General features: G+C 44.2%; 1 protein-coding gene across 1 annotated transcript; it reads left to right on the forward strand.

Moving 5' to 3' along the window:
* Positions 1–868: 868 nt before the first annotated feature.
* LOC120041342 (myelin transcription factor 1-like) lies at positions 869–18,309 on the forward strand (the record flags this gene model as incomplete). Its single annotated transcript, XM_038986283.1, has 11 exons — positions 869–926; positions 2,103–2,133; positions 3,382–3,444; positions 5,761–6,000; positions 9,354–9,555; positions 9,706–10,462; positions 12,436–12,570; positions 15,549–15,639; positions 15,799–15,927; positions 17,455–17,669; positions 18,107–18,309. Coding segments are annotated over exons 1-11 (2,124 nt in total), but the record flags the coding sequence as incomplete, so codon positions are not given.
* Positions 18,310–22,055: the final 3,746 nt, after the last annotated feature.

Consider the following 22,055-nt stretch of genomic DNA (forward strand, 5'->3'; position numbering starts at 1 on the left):
AAAAGAGAAATGACAGTGATTCTGAGCAGTGGTATTTTTGTTGTTATTGTTATTGTTATTATTAGTGTGTTACTATGGTCAGTTATGATTACCATTCCCTCTGCTTACATGGCCAGGTCCTCATATATGTAGGCATTGCATATTAATTATTTTTGCATTTCTAATCCGCTGAAGTGGTGGAAATAACAGGGTTATGGACAAGATGAGGGTCCTGGGTGGTGAGGGGGGAAGATCGAGGACTGGTACTGTAGGAGGATTTAAAAATAAACCACCTGCTTATTTTCTCTCCCAGCTGAGATTTAATATCAGTTTTTATTTCTCTTTCAATTTGATTTTTTATCTGTGTAACGTTCCGTTGATTCATTTGCTGTTTCTCTCGCTCAATCTCTCTCTCTCTCTCTTATGATGATGTATGGCAACAGTAGGAGAGGTTGGAACACTCCCAGGTTAGGGAGAGAGGCGGAGGGGAGAGAGGAGGAGGAGGAGGGGAGAGAGGAGGAGAGAGAGGAGGAGGAGGGGAGAGAGGAGGAGGGGAGTAAGGGGAGAGAGGAGGAGGAGGGGAGAGGAGGAGGAGGGGAGAGAGGAGGTGGGGAGTAAGGGGAGAGAGGAGGAGGGGGGAGAGGAGGAGGTGGGGAGAGAGGAGGGGGAGAGAGGAGGGGGGTGACATTGTGTGTACTCTGTATATAATCAGATCAGATGTGGATATTAAGTTGGATACATGTAAGTAGACATGAATTTGAACTGTAACAGTGAGTGGGTGCTAGTCTGTAATGGCTGCTGTTCTTCTGTCATTTCCTCTTCCATTAAAACCTGTCCTGACCTGTCCTGACATGTCTTGACTCTCTGTGACCTCTTTCCTTTGTGACAGATGAGTGTGGAGAGTGATGACAAGCGAAGCACACGCACACGCTCCAAGGGAATCAGAGGTGAGTTCAGCTCTCATGCCACAGGGAGGCCTGACTATGGGGAGAGAGATGTTCTCCAACATAATGAAAACTTAATGGGAGGCCTGACTATGGGGAGAGAGATGTTCTCCAATGGCCATAATGAAAACTTAATGGGAGGCCTGACTATGGGGAGAGAGATGTTCTCCAATGGCCATAATGAAAACTTAATGGGAGGCCTGACTATGGGGAGAGAGATGTTCTCCAATGGCCATAATGAAAACTTAATGGGAGGCCTGACTATGAGGAGAGAGATGTTCTCCAATGGCCATAATGAAAACTTAATGGGAGGCCTGACTATGAGGAGAGAGATGTTCTCCAACATAATGAAAACTTAATGGGAGGCCTGCCTATGAGGAGAGAGATGTTCTCCAATGGCCATAATGAAAACTTAATGGGAGGCCTGACTATGAGGAGAGAGATGTTCTCCAACATAATGAAAACTTAATGGGAGGCCTGACTATGAGGAGAGAGATGTTCTCCAACATAATGAAAACTTAATGGGAGGCCTGACTATGAGGAGAGAGATGTTCTCCAACATAATGATATTTCTAAAAACAAGCTCTTATTTTTAATGCCCCAATCGATTCCCTCGAGCAGCCAACAGCTCATAGTGTTGTTGATCATAGACTATGATTTTTTTTTTTAAGACAATTAAATCGCCTGAATGAAATGCAGTATTTTTAACTGATGTAGACAGTTTTTCTTTTAATTTGATTTCACAATTATGATAAACTAAACTGCAACAATTAATGCTGAAGTCTGCATGTATATTTCTTCTGACTGATTTAGGTGTGTGTGTGTGTGTGTGTGTGTGTGTGTGTGTGTGTGTGTGTGTGTGTGTGTGTGTGTGTGTGTGTGTGTGTGTGTGTGTGTGTGTGTGTGTGTGTGTGTGTGTGTGTGTTGCCTGTGTGTGTGTGTATGTCGTTCATTTTTCTCCCGATAATGAATGTATATTTTTATTTCTGTATATGTTTGTATTTTTTGTATATATGTATTTCTGTATATTTCTGGTTATTTCTGTGAAGAGGCCTCCAGGGATTCTTCTGCATTTGTGATGTATTGATTGTAACTAGTTCTTTCTGCAGTGCAGCTTTCAGAAAGCTGGTTCACCTTTGCTCACGGTCAGTTGTTTCTCGTCTCTTATTGCTTCTCTAGTTCCCACCGAGCTCGTTGGACAAGAGCTGAGGTAAGCGCTATACAATACTTCATCCTGTTGTACGTTGTTTGTCTCTCTGGTGTGTATCTCGCTAAACGGAAACGTTACACTGTGGTCTTTATTTTGTCATACTGCACATTTCAGTCGTACAGACGGCTTGTCACATGAAGAGAGAATGATCATAGCATCCGTAGTCACTCCGTGGTTTTACGTCATGGTCCAAGTTTAACCCTTTAATATACTGCGGTGAAACAGAAACCTCCTCCTTCTTCTTGTCCTTGTTCTTCTTTTTCTTCTTCCTCTTCTCTTCCTCCTCTTCCTCCCCCCATGAGCATAACCTGCATGGTACTGGGTTCATCATCTACTGAACCTCATCAGTCATGACCCAACCAACCATTCCCTGGGGAAGCATGTCTTTAAGAGTAGAGAGGAGAAGAGAGGAGAGAACTCATCTACTGAACCTCATCAGTCATGACTGTGAGGGCACCTGTAGTCTGTGAGGGCACCTGTAGTCTGTGAGGGCACCTGTAGACTGTGAGGGCACCTGTAGTCTGTGAGGGCACCTGTAGTCTGTGAGGGCACCTGTAGTCTGTGAGGGCACCTGTAGACTGTGAGGGCACCTGTAGTCTGTGAGGGCACCTGTAGACCGTGAGGGCACCTGTAGTCTGTGAGGGCACCTGTAGACTGCGAGGCCACCTGTAGTCCGTGAGGCCACCTGTAGTCTGCGAGGGCACCTGTAGACTGCGAGGCCACCTGTAGTCTGTGAGGCCACCTGTAGTCTGTGAGGGCACCTGTAGACTGCGAGGCCACCTGTAGTCTGTGAGGGCACCTGTAGTCTGTGAGGGCACCTGTATACTGCGAGGCCACCTGTAGTCTGTGAGGGCACCTGTAGTCTGTGAGGGCACCTGTAGTCATTGAGGGCACCTGTAGTCTGTGAGGGCACCTGTAGACTGTGAGGGCACCTGTAGCTGACTTCTGAGAGGAGGGGAAATTAACGAAACGCCTGGCGTGATCTCTATCACATGAAATTGGATTGGCCAGCTTGATGGATGACACATTTGTTCTTGGTTACTACCACCTGCATTTCTGTGTGTGTGTGTGTGTGTGTGTGTGTGTGTGTGTGTGTGTGTGTGTGTGTGTGTGTGTGTGCGTGTGCGTGTTTTTATATTTGTTATTTTTACTACCTTTTTATTATTTTCTTTCACCTGTTCTATTATCATCAATTCTCCAAGGGACAAAATGTGTAAAATGTGAAAATGTATCTCTGACTCCATTCAGCTGCCCCACCCCTGGATGCCATGGCTCTGGCCACATCAGTGGGAGATATTCACGACACAGAAGGTAGGGCAGCCAACCCCCACCGACCCCCTCAGCCCCCAGGCCCTCCTGGGTCTCAGAACAACCCCCACCTACCCCCTCAGCCCCCAGGCCCTCCTGGGTCTCAGAACAACCCCCACCTACCCCCTCAGCCCCCAGGCCCTCCTGGGTCTCAGAACAACCCCCACCTACCCCCTCAGCCCCCAGACCCTCCTGGGTCTCAGAACAACCCCCACCTACCCCCTCAGCCCCCAGGCCCTCCTGGGTCTCAGAACGACCCCCACCCACCCCCTCAGCCCCCAGCCCTCCTGGGTCTCAGAACGACCCCCACCTACCCCCTCAGCCCCCAGCCCTCCTGTGTCTCAGAACAACCCCCACCGACCCCCTCAGCCCCCAGCCCTCCTGGTTCTCAGAACGACCCCCACCCACCCCCTCAGCCCCCAGCCCTCCTGGGTCTCAGAACGACCCCCACCGACCCCCTCAGCCCCCAGCCCTCCTGGGTCTCAGAACGACCCCCACCGACCCCCTCAGCCCCCAGCCCTCCTGGGTCTCAGAACGACCCTAATATGTCCCTGTTTGACACAGTATTCTACGTCGCTCCCTCTGTCTTACCAAGAGGACCCCTGTAGACCTGGGGCCGCTCGCTGCGTCGTGACTCCAGCTTATTGGAAAGATATTACAAATTCAATTTATTTACATGTGTATTCATTCAAGAACCAATTTCCAGATGAACCGTGTTTATAGATTCCCTCCACTCCCTCAGTTTTCTAGGTGAGGGCTTTATTGAATTTGATCCTCCACTGCCTCTCGTTGTGTGTTCATTAAAGTTCCAGTCAGTTGGCTGTGATTGGTTCTAATGTAAGAGCGAGAACAGGTCTTTCCTCCAGGCATAGTGCAGTACACTCAGAATCCCTCCATTATTCATCTCAGATCTCCATGGCATTTTAACTCATTGATAGGCATGTTTGTATTTTTGTTTGGTTTGTTTTGTTTTGTTATGCTTGGAGTTTCTACCTCTCCAGAAGCTATGTTTGATGCTCATGACTGAAGATGCACCCCTCGGGGTTCTCTGTAGTGTTCAGCCTCTTCCCCTCTCTTCCAAACACCCCTCTCCCCCTCTCTTCCCAAACACCTCCCTCTCCCCCTCTCTCCCAAACACCTCCCTCTCCCCCTCTCTTCCCAAACACCTCCCTCTCCCCCTCTCTCCCAAACACCTCCCTCTCCCCCTCTCTCCCCAACACCTCCCTCTCCCCCTCTCTCCCCAACACCTCCCTCTCCCCCTCTCTTCCCAAACACCTCCCTCTCCCCCTCTCTCCCAAACACCTCACTCTCCCCCTCTCTTCCCAAACACCTCCCTCTCCCCCTCTCTCCCAAACACCTCCCTCTTCCCCTCTCTTCCCAAACACCTCCCTCTCCCCCTCTCTTCCCAAACACCTCCCTCTCCCCCTCTCTTCCCAAACACCCCTCTCCACCTCTCTTCCCAAACACCCCTCTCCCCCTCTCTTCCAAAACACCTCCCTCTTCCCCTCTCTTCCCAAACACCTCCCTCTCCCCCTCTCTTCCCAAACACCTCCCTCTCCCCCTCTCTCCCCAAACACCTCCCTCTTCCCAAACACCTCCCTCTCCCCCTCTCTTCCCAAACACCTCCCTCTCCCTCTCTCTCCCCAAACACCTCCCTCTTCCCAAACACCTCCCTCTCCCCCTCTCTTCCCAAACACCTCCCTCTCCCCCTCTCTCCCCAAACACCTCCCTCTTCCCAAACACCTCCCTCTCCCCCTCTCTTCCCAAACACCTCCCTCTCCCCCTCTCTCCCCAAACACCTCCCTCTTCCCAAACACCTCCCTCTCCCCCTCTCTTCCCAAACACCTCCCTCTCCCCCTCTCTCCCCAAACACCTCCCTCTTCCCAAACACCTCCCTCTCCCCCTCTCTTCCCAAACACCTCCCTCTCCCCCTCTCTCCCCAAACACCTCCCTCTTCCCAAACACCTCCCTCTCCACCTCTCTCCCCAAACACCTCCCTCTCCACCTCTCTCCCCAAACACCTCCCTCTCCCCCTCTCTTCCCAAACACCTCCCTCTCCACCTCTCTTCCCAAACACCTCCCTCTCCACCTCTCTTCCCAACACCTCCCTCTCCCCCTCTCTTCCAAACACCTCCCTCTCCCCCTCTCTTCCAAACACCTCCCTCTCCCCCTCTCTTCCCAAACACCTCCCTCTCCCCCTCTCTTCCCAACACCTCCCTCTCCCCCTCTCCCTCTCTCCCCAACACCCCCCTCTCCCTCTCCCTCTCTTCCCAACACCCACCGCTCCCTCTCTCACTCTCTACCCCTGTTCCCGTGCAGTGTGCTGGGCTGCCCATTAGCCAGGAAGAGACGTCTGGCGGATGCTGAGGCAGAGCAGGAGCAGCCATCTTCTAAAAGGAAGTCCCACCCTCTAAAGCTGGCCATGGACGAGGGCTTCAGCGTGGACAGTGATGGGAGCAGCGAGGACGAGGTGGAGGGGGAGGCCAGGGAGGAGGAAGAGGAGGAGAAGGAGAAGGAAGAGAAGACAGAGGAACAGCCACAGGCACAGCAGGAAGAAAAGCCAGAGGAGGAGCAGGAGGAAGAGGAGGAAGAGGAGGAAAAGGAGGAGAAAGTGACAGAGCAGAAAGAGGAGAGCATAGATGCAGATGAAGGTAAGTACTGTACTCTGTACTGTAAACACACACCACCATGACTCACAATGAACCAAGTGATCATGATGTGTGACTCATTATATTAAAGGGCACTGTTTATTAACCTCTAATTCCTCCCAATCCCGGATCCGGGAGCACCCCCATCAGTAAAAAAGCTGACTAGCATAGCCTAGCATAGCGTCACAAGTAAATACTAGCATCTAAATATCATTAAAAAAAAATATCGAAAATTTGCATATTTAGCGGCACAAATCGTGGTTATACAATGAGAAAAGTAGCCAAGCTGCCAACAAAAGGTCGGGAGAAATCTTGGGAGAGGCACCTATTCTAATCGATAACTAATCATAAACTTGACTAAAAAATACAGGTTGGACAGCAAATGAAAGATACATTAGTTCTTAATGCAATCGCTGTGTCACATTTTAAAAATTAACGTTACTACGACATACAGCGTGCGTTAAAGCGAGACCGCACGGAAATTAATGGCAGATTATACATTTTACATTTTTCAACAGAACAACGAATTAACAGCATAAATAGTTCTTACTTTTTGATGTGCTTCCATCAGAATCTTGGGAAAGTTGTCCTTTGTCCAAAAGAATCGTTGCTCGGTTGTAGAATGTAGTCTTCAACGTTGCAATTAGCAGTAAACATTAGCCATGTGGGCCAGACATCACCAACTCCCTAGAACGCAACACTAATAAATATCCGAAAATCGCAATATACTGACATAAACTGATATAACTCGGTTTAAAATAACAACATTATGATGTCTTTAACTTCTAGTTCCTCCCAAACCCGGATCCGGGAGCACCCCCGTCAGTAAAAAAGCTGACTAGCATAGCCTAGCATAGCGTCACAAGTAAATACTAGCATCTAAATATCATTAAATCACAAGTCCAAGACACCAGATGAAAGATACACATCTTGTGAATCCAGCCATCATTTCTGATTTTTAAAATGTTTTACAGGGAAGACACAATATGTAAATCTATTAGCTAACCACGTTAGCAAAAGACACCACTTTTTTTACTCCACCAGATTTTTACTCCATCAGTAGCTATCACAAATTCGACCAAATAAAGATATAAATAGCCACTAACCAAGAAACAACTTCATCAGATGACAGTCTGATAACATATTTATTGTATAGCATATGTTTTGTTAGAAAAATGTGCATATTTCAGGTATAAATCATAGTTTACCATTGCAGCCACCATCACAACTCTCACCAAAGCGACTAGAATAACTACAGAGAGCAACGTGTATTACCTAATTACTCATCATAAAACATTTCTTAAAAATACACAGCGTACAGCAATTGAAAGACACAGATCTTGTGAATCCAGACAATATTTCAGATTTTTTAAGTGTTTTACAGCGAAAACACAATATAGCGTTATATTAGCTTACCACAATAGCAAACATCACAACAGCATTGATTCAAGCCAAACATAGCAATAACGTATAACCCAGAAAAATATATTAATTTTTTCACTAACCTTCTCAGAATTCTTCAGATGACAGTCCTATAACATCATATTACACAATGCATATAGAGTTTGTTCGAAAATGTGCATATTTAGCGCCACAAATCGTGGTTATACAATGAGAAAAGTAGCCAAGCTGCAAAGAAAATGTCAGGAGAAATCTTGGGAAAGGCACCTATTCTAATCGAAAACTATTCATAAACTTGACAAAAAAATACAAGTTGGACAGCAAATGAAAGATAAATTAGTTCTTAATGCAATCGCTGAGTTAGATTTTTAAAATTAACGTTACTGCGCAATACAGCGTGCGCTAAAGCGAGACCGCCCCATAATTCATGCCGGAATTATTATTTGACATTTGTCAACATAAGTACGAATTAACAGCATAAAGACTGCTTACTATTAGCTGAGCTTCCATCAGAATCTTGGGCAAGGTGTCCTTTCTCCAGAACAATCGTCTTTGGGTTGAAAGATGTCCTCTTCTCCTGTCGAAATAGCAGCTAACGATAGCCACCCACTGGAGCGGTGTCCAACTCGTGAAAGCGCATGACAAAGAAATCCCAGAAAATCGCATAAACTGCTATAAACTGCTATAAGTCGGTTTAAATTAACTACCTTATGATGTCTTTAACACCTATAACGAATAAAAACATGACCGGAGATATAGAACTACTAAAACGAAAGCGTTTGCAGGACGCCATTGTGATGTCTTCTTGCGCCAGGCGCACCGTTGAAAAGGACGGTACTTCCGTTCCACGGTCTTATATAAGGTCCCAGATTGCGCAATCCACTCCATTCAAATTCTCCCCGCTTACTGACATCTAGAGGAAGACGTATGCAGTGCATGTAGCCCGATGGCTTACATGGGGACTTATAAACTGACCTCAGAACAGGGACCTCGATTTCTGAAATCTCACTCCCTGACAGGAAAAGTGCTGCAGAATGAGTTCTGTTTCACTCAGAGAAATAATTCAAACGGTTTTAGAAACTAGAGAGTGTTTTCTATCCAATAGTAATAATAATATGCATATTGTACGAGCAAGAATTGAGTACGAGGCAGTTTAATTTGAGAACGATATTTTACAAAGTTGAAACAGCACCCCCTATATTGACAAGATTAACAGCTATATCGAATAAAAACAGAGCCGGATATATCTAAGAGCTATAACCGGAGCTTTCTACTACGACATGCCAAGGTCCTTCCTGCGTCAGAGCGAAGTGAACAAAGACCGGACCCTTCGTTCCCAAGCTATTTATAACCTCTCAGATCTTTCTAGAGACTCCATTTCAAATCTCACTATTCGCTGACATCCAGGGGAAGGCGTATGCAGTGCATCTCAACCAATAGAAGACAGGCAAATTAATAAACTGACCTGGGAACAGCTTGCAGAATTCTGCGTTCTCACATCCTCATAGGAAAAATGCTCTAACTCGAGTTCTGTTTTACTCACGGATATAATTCAAACGGTTTTAGAAACTATAGAGTGTTTTCTATCCAATAGTAATAATAATATGCATATTGTACGAGCAAGAATTGAGTACGAGGCAGTTTAATTTGGGAACGAAATTATTACAAAGTGCAAACAGCACCCCCTATTGAGAAGAAGTTGATGATATCATTCGGATCATGACAAGGAGGGAGTGGATGACAGAGAGGATGATGGTAACTAAATACCTCACTCCGTCTCTCCTGTCCATTGCTGTTTCTAACTCACCGACGTGTCCTTGACTCTCCCACAGAAGAATGCATGATCATTGAGCCGGGATCCAGTAAAACAACATGTAAAGCTGAGGAGGGGGAATGGCCTAAGAGAGCGGACTACTCCAGCTACCATCAGATCCTAGCCAACTCTCTACTATACCTGCGCGGAGTCCCCGACACCGCAGAGACCACCTCACAGGAGCCCGTTACCATGGAGACAGAGAAGGATATCACAGCTGTGGAGCACGCCACTGTGGCAGTGGAACACCCAGTAGAGGAGGAGGAGGAGGAAGAGGAGATTGAGGAGGAAGAGGAGGAGGAGGAAGAGGAAGAGGAGGAGGAAGAGGAGATTGAGGAGACAAGGGAGGCTGTGACACAGAGAACCTTTGAGCACCCGTATTTCACTGGAGACATTCACCAGCAGCAGGACAAGGCTGAGGAAGACGAGGAGGAGGAAGAGTATGAAGAGGAGAGGAGAGAAGCAGATCACCAGCCACAGGAGATCCTGGATGAAGAGGAGGAGGAAGATGACATTGAGGAGGTGGATGAGAGAGTGCACCCTGTCGTCCTGCCCACCTCTACCTCCATTAGCAGCAATGCAGCAGCTCAGGGACCAGCCACACAGGGGGACAGAACTAGAGAGCACTACATGCCCAAAAGGACCAGCCTCCTGGAGAACTACAATTCCCACAGGACCAGCCCACGGGATAACTACAACCCCCACAGGACCAGCCTCCTGGAGAACTACAACCCCCACAGGACCAGCCCACTGGAGAACTACAACCCCCAGAGGGCCAGCCCACTGGAGAACTACAATCCCCACAGAGTCAGCCCCTTACAGCACTACATCTCCCATAAGGCCTCAGGAGCCTCTGACATAATCGAGGTGCGCTCAGAGGATTCGGGGAAGGACTATGAAGATGGTGATGAGGAGGAGGAAGATGATAGTTTGTCTCAGAGGTGGACGGATGAGTCAGAGACGTATGATATGACCCGGGGAAATCTGGGGCTCCTGGAGCAGGCCATCGCCCTGAAGGCAGAACAGGTGAAGGGGCCTCGCGACCTCCTCCTCCTCCGTCACCCCGCCGTCACCCCGGAGCTCCACCACCGCTACTTCAGCATGGACGACCGGCCCAAACACCTGAACGCCATGCGCAACAGCTGCTTCAGCAGCAAAGGTATGGATGGCATTTCAATAAATCAATCAAATGTATTTTATAAAGCCCTTTTTACACCAGCAGTTGTCACAAAGTGGTTTACAGATACCCAGCCTAAAACCCCAGAGAGCAAGCAATGCAGAGGCAGATTCCATACACGTATTATACAGAATCATGGGACCAGTCTCCCATATTACAATACATTATCAAATAGAAACCCATGGGACCAGTCTCCCATATTACAATACATTATCAAAAAGAAACCCATGGGACCAGTCTCCCATATTACAATACATTATCAAATAGAAACCCATGGGACCAGTCTCCCATATTACAATACATTATCAAATAGAAACCCATGGGACCAGTCTCCCATATTACAATACATTATCAAATAGAAACCCATGGGACCAGTCTCCCATATTACAATACATTATCAAATAGAAACCCATGGGACCAGTCTCCCATATTACAATACATTATCAAATAGAAACCCATGGGACCAGTCTCCCATATTACAATACATTATCAAATAGAAACCCATGGGACCAGTCTCCCATATTACAATACATTATCAAATAGAAACCCATGGGACCAGTCTCCCATATTACAATACATTATCAAATAGAAACCCATGGGACCAGTCTCCCATATTACAATACATTATCAAATAGAAACCCATGGGACCAGTCTCCCATATTACAATACATTATCAAATAGAAACCCATGGGACCAGTCTCCCATATTACAATACATTATCAAATAGAAACCCATGGGACCAGTCTCCCATATTACAATACATTATCAAATAGAAACCCATGGGACCAGTCTCCCATATTACAATACATTATCAAATAGAAACCCATGGGACCAGTCTCCCATATTACAATACATTATCAAATAGAAACCCATGGGACCAGTCTCCCATATTACAATACATTATCAAATAGAAACCCATGGGACCAGTCTCCCATATTACAATATATTATCAAATAGAAACCCATGGGACCAGTCTCCCATATTACAATACATTATCAAATAGAAACCCATGGGACCAGTCTCCCATATTACAATACATTATCAAATAGAAACCCATGGGACCAGTCTCCCATATTACAATATATTATCAAATAGAAACCCATGGGACCAGTCTCCCATATTACAATACATTATCAAATAGAAACACAGATACTCATCAGTGAGTCACCACAGAGTCGTGTTTAGGCCTTTAAACCCCTTTACTGAGATGAAGTGGATCAAGTGAATTGGTTTCCATATTAGAGGGGAAATAGTGGGATTAAGATGGAGAGAGGGAGAGAGAGAGAGGGAGAGAGAGAGAGATGGAGAGAGAGATGGAGAGAGAGATGGAGAGAGAGATGGAGAGAGAGATGGAGAGAGAGATAGATAGAGAGAGAGAGAGAGAGAGAGAGAGAGAGAGAGAGAGAGAGAGAGAGAGAGAGAGAGAGAGAGACTCTATAATGAGATTGGTTCAGTGTTTATTAATGTGTTATTGTTTAGGCCTAGTTGTGTCCTGGCACCGTTCCCATTTGTCCTGCCTCTGACACTAACAGGCCGTGCCTAGTGGGGCAGCCTGTCCCCGTTCTACCCTCCTGTGGCGACGCTCATGTTCTGCCCGGCACTAATTAGAAGGCGCATGTCTCGTTAACATTCAATTTGGAGGCCAATAGAGCATCCCTTTCCCACCTCTTCCCTCTTTCTCCCTCCAGCATAGTAATAGTGAACAGGGCTCCTCAGTTCTCTACTGTATACAGTAATACTACCACTTACACAGTGTCCTTTTCACTCTTCACTTTGACCAAATTAGTTCCCTGCTCCACACAGACAAATCATCCACAAGACTATATACAATGAATTGTATAATGTGTGCATTTTTTTGTTTGATTCAATGTGTATTTCTTGTAGTGTGTTTGACAGTGCTTTCAGGCAGATGGTTAAGCAGCGGTATGTTGTGTATCTTCTAGCTGTCTCTACAGAGGGCAGCAGGCCAGAGAAGAGGGAGATCAAATGCCCCACCCCTGGCTGTGACGGGACTGGTCATGTTACTGGACTCTACCCCCACCACCGCAGCCTGTCTGGTTGTCCACACAAGGACAGGATCCCTCCTGAGAGTCAGTACCTATACCCTATAACAATACCTAGTAACCTATACCAATAACCTATACCCTATACCCAGTACACAATACCCTAAACCCAATACCCAGTACCCTATACCAATACCCAATACCCTATACCAATAACCTATACCCAATACCCAATACCCTAATAAGCTATACCCAATACCATATAACCTATACACTATTCCCTGTACCCAATACAAAATACCCTATACCAAATACCCTATACCAATACCCTATACCAATAACCTATACCAATACTCTATAACCAATACCCAGTAACCTATACCAATAGCCTATACCCAATACCCAATACCCAGTAACTTATACCCAATACCATTTAACCTATACACTATTCCCAGTACCCAATACCAAATACCCTATACCAATAACCTATACCCAATACCCAATACCAAATACCCTATACCAATAACCTATACCAATACCCTATACCAATACCCTATACCAATAACCTATACCAATACTCTATAACCAATACCCAGTAACCTATACCAATAACCTATACCCTATACCCAGTACACAATACCCGGTACCCTAAACCCAATACCCAGTACCCTATACCAATACCCAATACCCTATACCAATAGCCTATACCCAATACCCAATACCCAGTAACTTATACCCAATACCATTTAACCTATACACTATTCCCAGTACCCAATACCAAATACCCTATACCAATAACCTATACCCAATACCCAATACCAAATACCCTATACCAATAACCTATACCAATACCCTATACCCTATACCAATACCCAATAACCTATTCCCAATACCCTATAGCCCTATACCCAATATAATTTATCCTATACCCAATACTCTATACCCAATACCCTATACACAATACCCTATACTATATATCCAGTACTCTATACTCTATACCCAATACTCTATATCCAGTACTCTATACTCTATACCCAATACTCTATACCCTATACCAATACTATATGATCTATACCAATACCCAATACTCTATACACAATAGCCTATACTCTATACCCTATACTCTATATCCAGTACTCTATACTCTATACCCTATACCCAATACTCTATATCCAGTACTCTATACTCTATACCCTACACTCTATACCCTATACCCTACACTCTATACCCTATACCCTACACTCTATACCCTACACTCTATACTCTATACCCTACACTCTATACCCTATACCATATACCCAATACTCTATGCTCTATACCCAATACTCTATACCCAATACTCTATACTCTATACCCAATACTCTATACCCTATACCCAATACTCTATGCTCTATACCCAATACTCTATACTCTATACCCAATACTCTATACTCTATACCCTATACTCTATACCCAATGCCATATACCCAATACCCAATACTCTATACTCTATACCCAATACTCTATACTCTATACCCAATACTCTATACCCAATACTCTATACTCTATACTCTATATCCAGTACTCTATACTCTATACCCTATACCCAATACTCTATATCCAGTACTCTATACTCTATACCCAATGCCATATACCCTATACCCAATACTCTATGCTCTATACCCAATACTCTATACCCAATACTCTATACCCTATACTCTATACCCAATGCCATATACCCAATACCCAATACTCTATGCTCTATACCCAATACTCTATACCCAATACTCTATACCCTATACCCAATGCCATATACCCAATAGCCTATACTCTATACCCTATACTCTATATACAGTACTCTATACTCGATACCCAATACTCTATACCCAATACCCAATACTCTATACCCAATACCCTATACTCTATACGCTATACCCTATACCCAATACTCCATAACCCAATACCCTATACCCAATAACCCAATACCCAATACTCTATACCCAATACTCTATACCAATATGCCTTAACCCAATACCCTATACCAATACTCTATACTCTATACCCAATACTCCATAACCCAATACCCTATACCCAATAACCCAATACCCAATACTCTATACTCAATACTCTATACCAATATGCCTTAACCCAATACCCTATACCAATACCCTATACACCATACCATATACCCAATACCCTCTCCAAGTCACACAGGAAAAACCGCATTCTTGTATGTGACAGATTAGAGAACGTGTTAATAATAATAATAATATAGTAATAATAATAATAATAATAATAATATAGTAATAATAATAATAATAATATAGTAATAATAATAATATTAATAATAATAATAATATAGTAATAATAATAATAATAATAATAATAATAATAATAATAATAATAATAATATAGTAATAATAATAATAATAATAATATAGTAATAATAATAATAATAATAATATAGTAATAATAATAATAATAATAATATAGTAATAATAATAATAATAATAATAATATAGTAATAATAATAATAATAATATAGTAATAATAATAATAATAATAATATAGTAATAATAATAATAATAATAATATAGTAATAATAATAATAATAATAATAATATAGTAATAATAATAATAATAATATAGTAATAATAATAATAATAATATAGTAATAATAATAATGATAATATTATAATAATATAGTAATAATACTAATAGTAATAATAATATAATAATAATAATAGTAGTAATAATAATATCATTATAATAATAATAATATAATAATAATAGTAATATAAAATAATAATATAGTCATAATAGTAATAATAATATAGTAATAATAGTAATAATAATAATATTATAGTAATATAGTAATAATAATAATATCATTATAATAATAATAATAATATAGTCATAATAATAATAATAATATAGTCCTAATAGTAATAATAATAATATAATAATAATAGTAATAATATAATAATACTAATAATCTAATAATAATAATATTATAATCATATAATAATAATATAATAGAAAATTGTAATAATCATAATATTCTCCTGTGTATGTGTCCTCTCCAGTCCTGGCCATGCATGAGAACGTGCTGAAGTGTCCAACTCCAGGCTGCACTGGACAGGGTCATGTTAACAGCAACCGCAACACCCACCGCAGGTACTCTACAGTGTGTGTGTGTGTGTCAGTCAGTATATGTTAATCTATATGAATGCATGTTCTGTATGTGTCACTCTAAATCAGTTTGATGTAGACATACATTGACAGCAGCCTGACTCCTCCCCAGCATTCACTCTCTCCTCTTATTGGTTATCCCAGTTTGTCAGGATGCCCCATCGCAGCCGCAGAGAAGCTGTCCAAGAGCCTCAACCTTGACAAGCAGCATCTCTCCCAGCCAGTCAGAGAGCACCTCAAAGAAAGTCCCAACAACAATGACCGAGTCCTGAGGTAATGATTGGTCACCTCTCTCTCTGTATCTCTCGTTCTCTGTATCTCTCGCTCTCTCCCTGTCTCTCTCGCTATCTGTCTGTCTCTCTCTGTGTATCTCTCTCTCTCTGTATCTCTCGTTCTCTGTATCTCTCGCTCTCTCTCCCTGTCTCTCTCGCTATCTGCCTGTCTCTCTCTCTCTCCGTATCTCTCTAGTGGGTACAGGCAGTTCAGAGACTTCATACAGTATCTGCAGTAACCTTGACTGTTCAACACCACTTGTGTTGTTGTCAACTGCGAAACCCCATGCGAAGTGTCAATCAGAACACCCCACTACTGCAATGATGTGTTTTTGTCATGTCATCCTGTTCTCTCTATTTACCCTCATCATGCCAAAATAATTATAATTACTGTTAACGACCAGACAGAGGTATTATGCTAAGTACATGCTCCTTTCTTGGTATTTTCATTAATAATGCCGCCCGATAAGATAATTCTGCGAGTTACAGGGCATTGCGAGGATAGGGGGAAATAATTGCTTTCCTTGAGGAACCTCGTCTGTGATCCGACAAAACAGACAAGCATTAAAACATTAAACCTTGTTTTTTTTATCCATTGTCATTCAAATGAGCTGGTCTGTTATGTATGCAGAGAACAAACCAGAGCTAAGCATTCCACATCATAACCTTTTTATAATGGAATCCACGTTGAATAAAAAGAGAGAGGGTATCCCAGTGATCAATGGGCAGAAAGCACACAGCTCAGTTCACCGCTGTCTGTCTATGAACACAACAGAAGTCATCTCCTCCCAGCCGGCCTGTGTGTCTGTGAACACAACAGAAGTCATCTCCTCCCAGCCTGCCTGTGTGTCTGTGAACACAACAGAAGTCATCTCCTCCCAGCCGGCCTGTGTGTCTGTGAACACAACAGAAGCCATCTCCTCCCAGCCTGCCTGTGTGTCTGTGAACACAACAGAAGTCATCTCCTCCCAGCCTGCCTGTGTGTCTGTGAACACAACAGAAGTCATCTCCTCCCAGCCTGCCTGTGTGTCTGTGAACACAACAGAAGCCATCTCCTCCCAGCCGGCCTGTGTGTCTGTGAACACAACAGAAGCCATCTCCTCCCAGCCTGCCTGTGTGTCTGTGAGCCATGAGAGAGAGAGAGAGAGCCCGCTGTTTGAACCGTGATGTCATAGCCACTACCAGGGCAGCTCTGATAGGATGGCTTGTGACTACTGTCTGTGACCAGCGATATGGGGTTGTACATGGTGATAAGGACAGGGAAAACAGTGGGCTACACTATCCCCTCCCAGGACCCTCTCGTGTGTCAGTGGAGTTAACCCCAACAGGTCTGACCAAAGCCCTGGCACCCCATGAAAACTACAGGGTTTAAAGCTCATAAAGTCCATGCTCTACAATATGTAAATGTCCCCTCTGTTGATGAGAGCTTTTAATCCTGCCCCCCTCTCTCCTGAGATAATGACCTGCCCTGTGATTGGTCTCTCTCTCTTTCTCTCTCATTCTTTCTTTCTTTCTCTCTCTCCTCTAGGCCCATGTGTTTTGTGAAGCAACTGGAGGTGCCTCATTATAGGCAGTACAGGCCCAACATGATACCCGCCACACCTCGTGCCAACCTGGCCAAGGAGCTGGAGAAGTACTCCAAGGTCTCCTTTGATTATGCAAGCTTCGACTGTCAGGTGTTTGGAAAGCGTGTGCTTGCATCAAATACACCGACCAGCGAAACCTCACCCAAAGCCTTCAAATGTAAGGAAACGTGATGTTGTACTAATAGCCATATATATTAAACCTATACATGCATACATATATACAGTACCAGTCAAACATTTGTACACACCTACTCATTCAAGGGTTTTTCTTTATTATTACTATTTTCTACATTGTAGAATAATAGTGAAGACATCAAAACAATGAAATAACACACATGTAGTAACTAAAGAAATGTTAAACAAATCAAAATATATTTTATATTTGAGATTCTTCAAAGTAGCCACCATTTGCCTTGATGACAGCTTTGTACACTCTTGGCATTCTCTCAACCAGCTTCACCAGGAATGCTTTTCCAACAGTCTTGAAGGAGTTCCCACATTTGCGAGTAGGTGTGTCCAAACGTTTGACTGGTACTGTACATACAGACATACATACAGGATGAGATGATATATCTCTGTTTCTTTGCTCCTCAGCTAAAGTCTCGTCCCCAAAGTCTTCTTCTCCCAGCCTCAGCCTGCATGGAGGCTATGGAAAGACTGCCTCGTCTTCTGCCTACGACTATTCCCATGAAGCCCAGGCAGCCCACATGGCCGCTACAGCCATCCTCAACCTGTCCACGCGCTGCTGGGAGAGGCCTGAGAACCTGAGCACCAAGCACCAGGACCTGGCTAGCAAGGTAGGCCACCCCCCCCCCCGAACATATGCAGGGCTAGGTAGGACTACTGTATCTTTACTGTAGCTACACCTCGATCATGTATGTAATAAGATATACTGTACCTGGCCAGCAGAGTAGGCCTCCTATCACTATAGCAACCTTGTCTCTATAACAACCTTCACTAGGTCAGCAAGACACTGTACTGTAGACCTCCTATCACTATAGCAACCTTGTCTCTATAACAACCTTCACTAGGTCAGCAAGACACTGTACTGTAGGCCTCCTATCACTATAGCAACCTTGTCTCTATAACAACCTTCACTAGGTCAGCAAGACACTGTACTGTAGACCTCCTATCACTATAGCAACCTCACCTCTATAACAACCCTCACTAGGTCAGCAAGGCACTGTACTGTAGACCTCCTATCACTATAGCAACCTCACCTCTATAACAACCATCAATAGGTCAGCAAGGCACTGTACTGTAGACCTCCTATCACTATAGCAACCTCACCTCTATAACAACCATCACTAGGTCAGCAAGACACTGTACTGTAGACCTCCTATCACTATAGCAACCTCACCTCTATAACAACCTTCACTAGGTCAGCAAGACACTGTACTGTAGACCTCTTATCACTATAGCAACCTCACCTCTAACAACCATCACTAGGTCAGCAAGGCACTGTACTGTAGACCTCCTATCACTATAGCAACCTGACCTCTATAACAACCATCACTAGGTCAGCAAGGCACTGTACTGTAGACCCCTATCACTCTAGCAACCTCATCTCTATAACAACCTTCACTAGGTCAGCAAGGCACTGTACTGTAGACCCCCTATCACTATAGCAACCTCACCTCTATAACAACCATCACTAGGTCAGCAAGGCACTGTACTGTAGACCCCCTATCACTATAGCAACCTCACCTCTATAACAACCATCACTAGGTCAGCAAGGCACTGTACTGTATACCTCCTATCACTATAGCAACCTCACCTCTATAACAACCATCACTAGGTCAGCAAGGCACTGTACTGTAGACCCCCTATCACTATAGCAACCTCACCTCTATAACAACCTTCACTAGGTCAGCAAGACACTGTACTGTAGACCTCCTATCACTATAGCAACCTCACCTCTATAACAACCTTCACTAGGTCAGCAAGGCACTGTACTGTAGACCCCCTATCACTATAGCAACCTCACCTCTATAACAACCATCACTAGGTCAGCAAGGCACTGTACTGTAGACCCCCTATCACTATAGCAACCTCACCTCTATAACAACCTAAACTAGGTCAGCAAGGCACTGTACTGTAGACCCCCTATCACTATAGCAACCTCACCTCTATAACAACCATCACTAGGTCAGCAAGGCACTGTACTGTAGGCCTCCTATCACTATAGCAACCTTGTCTCTTTAACAACCTTCACTAGGTCAGCAAGGCACTGTACTGTAGACCCCCTATCACTATAGCAACCTCACCTCTATAACAACCTTCACTAGGTCAGCAAGACACTGTACTGTAGACCCCCTATCACTATAGCAACCTTGTCTTTTTAACAACCTTCACTAGGTCAGCAAGGCACTGTACTGTAGACCTCCTATCACTATAGCAACCTCACCTCTATAACAACCATCACTAGGTCAGCAAGGCACTGTACTGTAGACCCCCTATCACTATAGCAACCTCACCTCTATAACAACCTTCACTAGGTCAGCAAGACACTGTACTGTAGACCTCCTATCACTATAGCAACCTCACCTCTATAACAACCTTCACTAGGTCAGCAAGACACTGTACTGTAGACCTCCTATCACTATAGCAACCTCACCTCTAACAACCATCACTAGGTCAGCAAGGCACTGTACTGTAGACCTCCTATCACTATAGCAACCTGACCTCTATAACAACCATCACTAGGTCAGCAAGGCACTGTACTGTAGACCTCCTATCACTATAGCAACCTCACCTCTATAACAACCTTCACTAGGTCAGCAAAACACTGTACTGTAGACCCCCTATCACTATAGCAACCTCACCTCTATAACAACCATCACTAGGTCAGCAAGACACTGTACTGTAGACCCCCTATCACTATAGCAACCTCACCTCTATAACAACCTTCACTAGGTCAGCAAGACACTGTACTGTAGACCCCCTATCACTATAGCAACCTCACCTCTATAACAACCTTCACTAGGTCAGCAAGGCACTGTACTGTAGACCCCCTATCACTATAGCAACCTCACCTCTATAACAACCATCACTAGGTCAGCAAGGCACTGTACTGTAGACCCCCTATCACTATAGCAACCTCACCTCTATAACAACCTTCACTAGGTCAGCAAGACACTGTACTGTAGACCCCCTATCACTATAGCAACCTCACCTCTATAACAACCATCACTAGGTCAGCAAGGCACTGTACTGTAGACCTCCTATCACTATAGCAACCTCACCTCTATAACAACCATCACTAGGTCAGCAAGACACTGTACTGTAGACCTCCTATCACTATAGCAACCTCACCTCTATAACAACCTTCACTAGGTCAGCAAGACACTGTACTGTAGACCTCCTATCACTATAGCATCCTCACCTCTAACAACCATCACTAGGTCAGCAAGGCACTGTACTGTAGACCTCCTATCACTATAGCAACCTGACCTCTATAACAACCATCACTAGGTCAGCAAGGCACTGTACTGTAGACCTCCTATCACTATAGCAACCTCACCTCTATAACAACCATCACTAGGTCAGCAAAACACTGTACTGTAGACCCCCTATCACTATAGCAACCTCACCTCTATAACAACCATCACTAGGTCAGCAAGGCACTGTACTGTAGACCCCCTATCACTATAGCAACCTCACCTCTATAACAACCATCACTAGGTCAGCAAGGCACTGTACTGTAGACCTCCTATCACTATAGCAACCTCACCTCTATAACAACCTTCACTAGGTCAGCAAGGCACTGTACTGTAGACCCCCTATCACTATAGCAACCTTGTCTCTATAACAACCATCACTAGGTCAGCAAGGCACTGTACTGTAGACCTCCTATCACTATAGCAACCTCACCTCTATAACAACCATCACTAGGTCAGCAAGACACTGTACTGTAGACCTCCTATCACTATAGCAACCTCACCTCTATAACAACCTTCACTAGGTCAGCAAGACACTGTACTGTAGACCTCCTATCACTATAGCAACCTCACCTCTAACAACCATCACTAGGTCAGCAAGGCACTGTACTGTAGACCTCCTATCACTATAGCAACCTGACCTCTATAACAACCATCACTAGGTCAGCAAGGCACTGTACTGTAGACCTCCTATCACTATAGCAACCTCACCTCTATAACAACCTTCACTAGGTCAGCAAAACACTGTACTGTAGACCCCCTATCACTATAGCAACCTCACCTCTATAACAACCATCACTAGGTCAGCAAGACACTGTACTGTAGACCCCCTATCACTATAGCAACCTCACCTCTATAACAACCTTCACTAGGTCAGCAAGACACTGTACTGTAGACCCCCTATCACTATAGCAACCTCACCTCTATAACAACCTTCACTAGTTCAGCAAGGCACTGTACTGTAGACCTCCTATCACTATAGCAACCTCACCTCTATAACAACCATCACTAGGTCAGCAAGGCACTGTACTGTAGACCCCCTATCACTATAGCAACCTCACCTCTATAACAACCTTCACTAGGTCAGCAAGACACTGTACTGT

Source organism: Salvelinus namaycush, unplaced genomic scaffold, assembly GCF_016432855.1.
Source record: "Salvelinus namaycush isolate Seneca unplaced genomic scaffold, SaNama_1.0 Scaffold446, whole genome shotgun sequence".
Taxonomy (NCBI): Eukaryota; Metazoa; Chordata; class Actinopteri; order Salmoniformes; family Salmonidae; genus Salvelinus; species Salvelinus namaycush.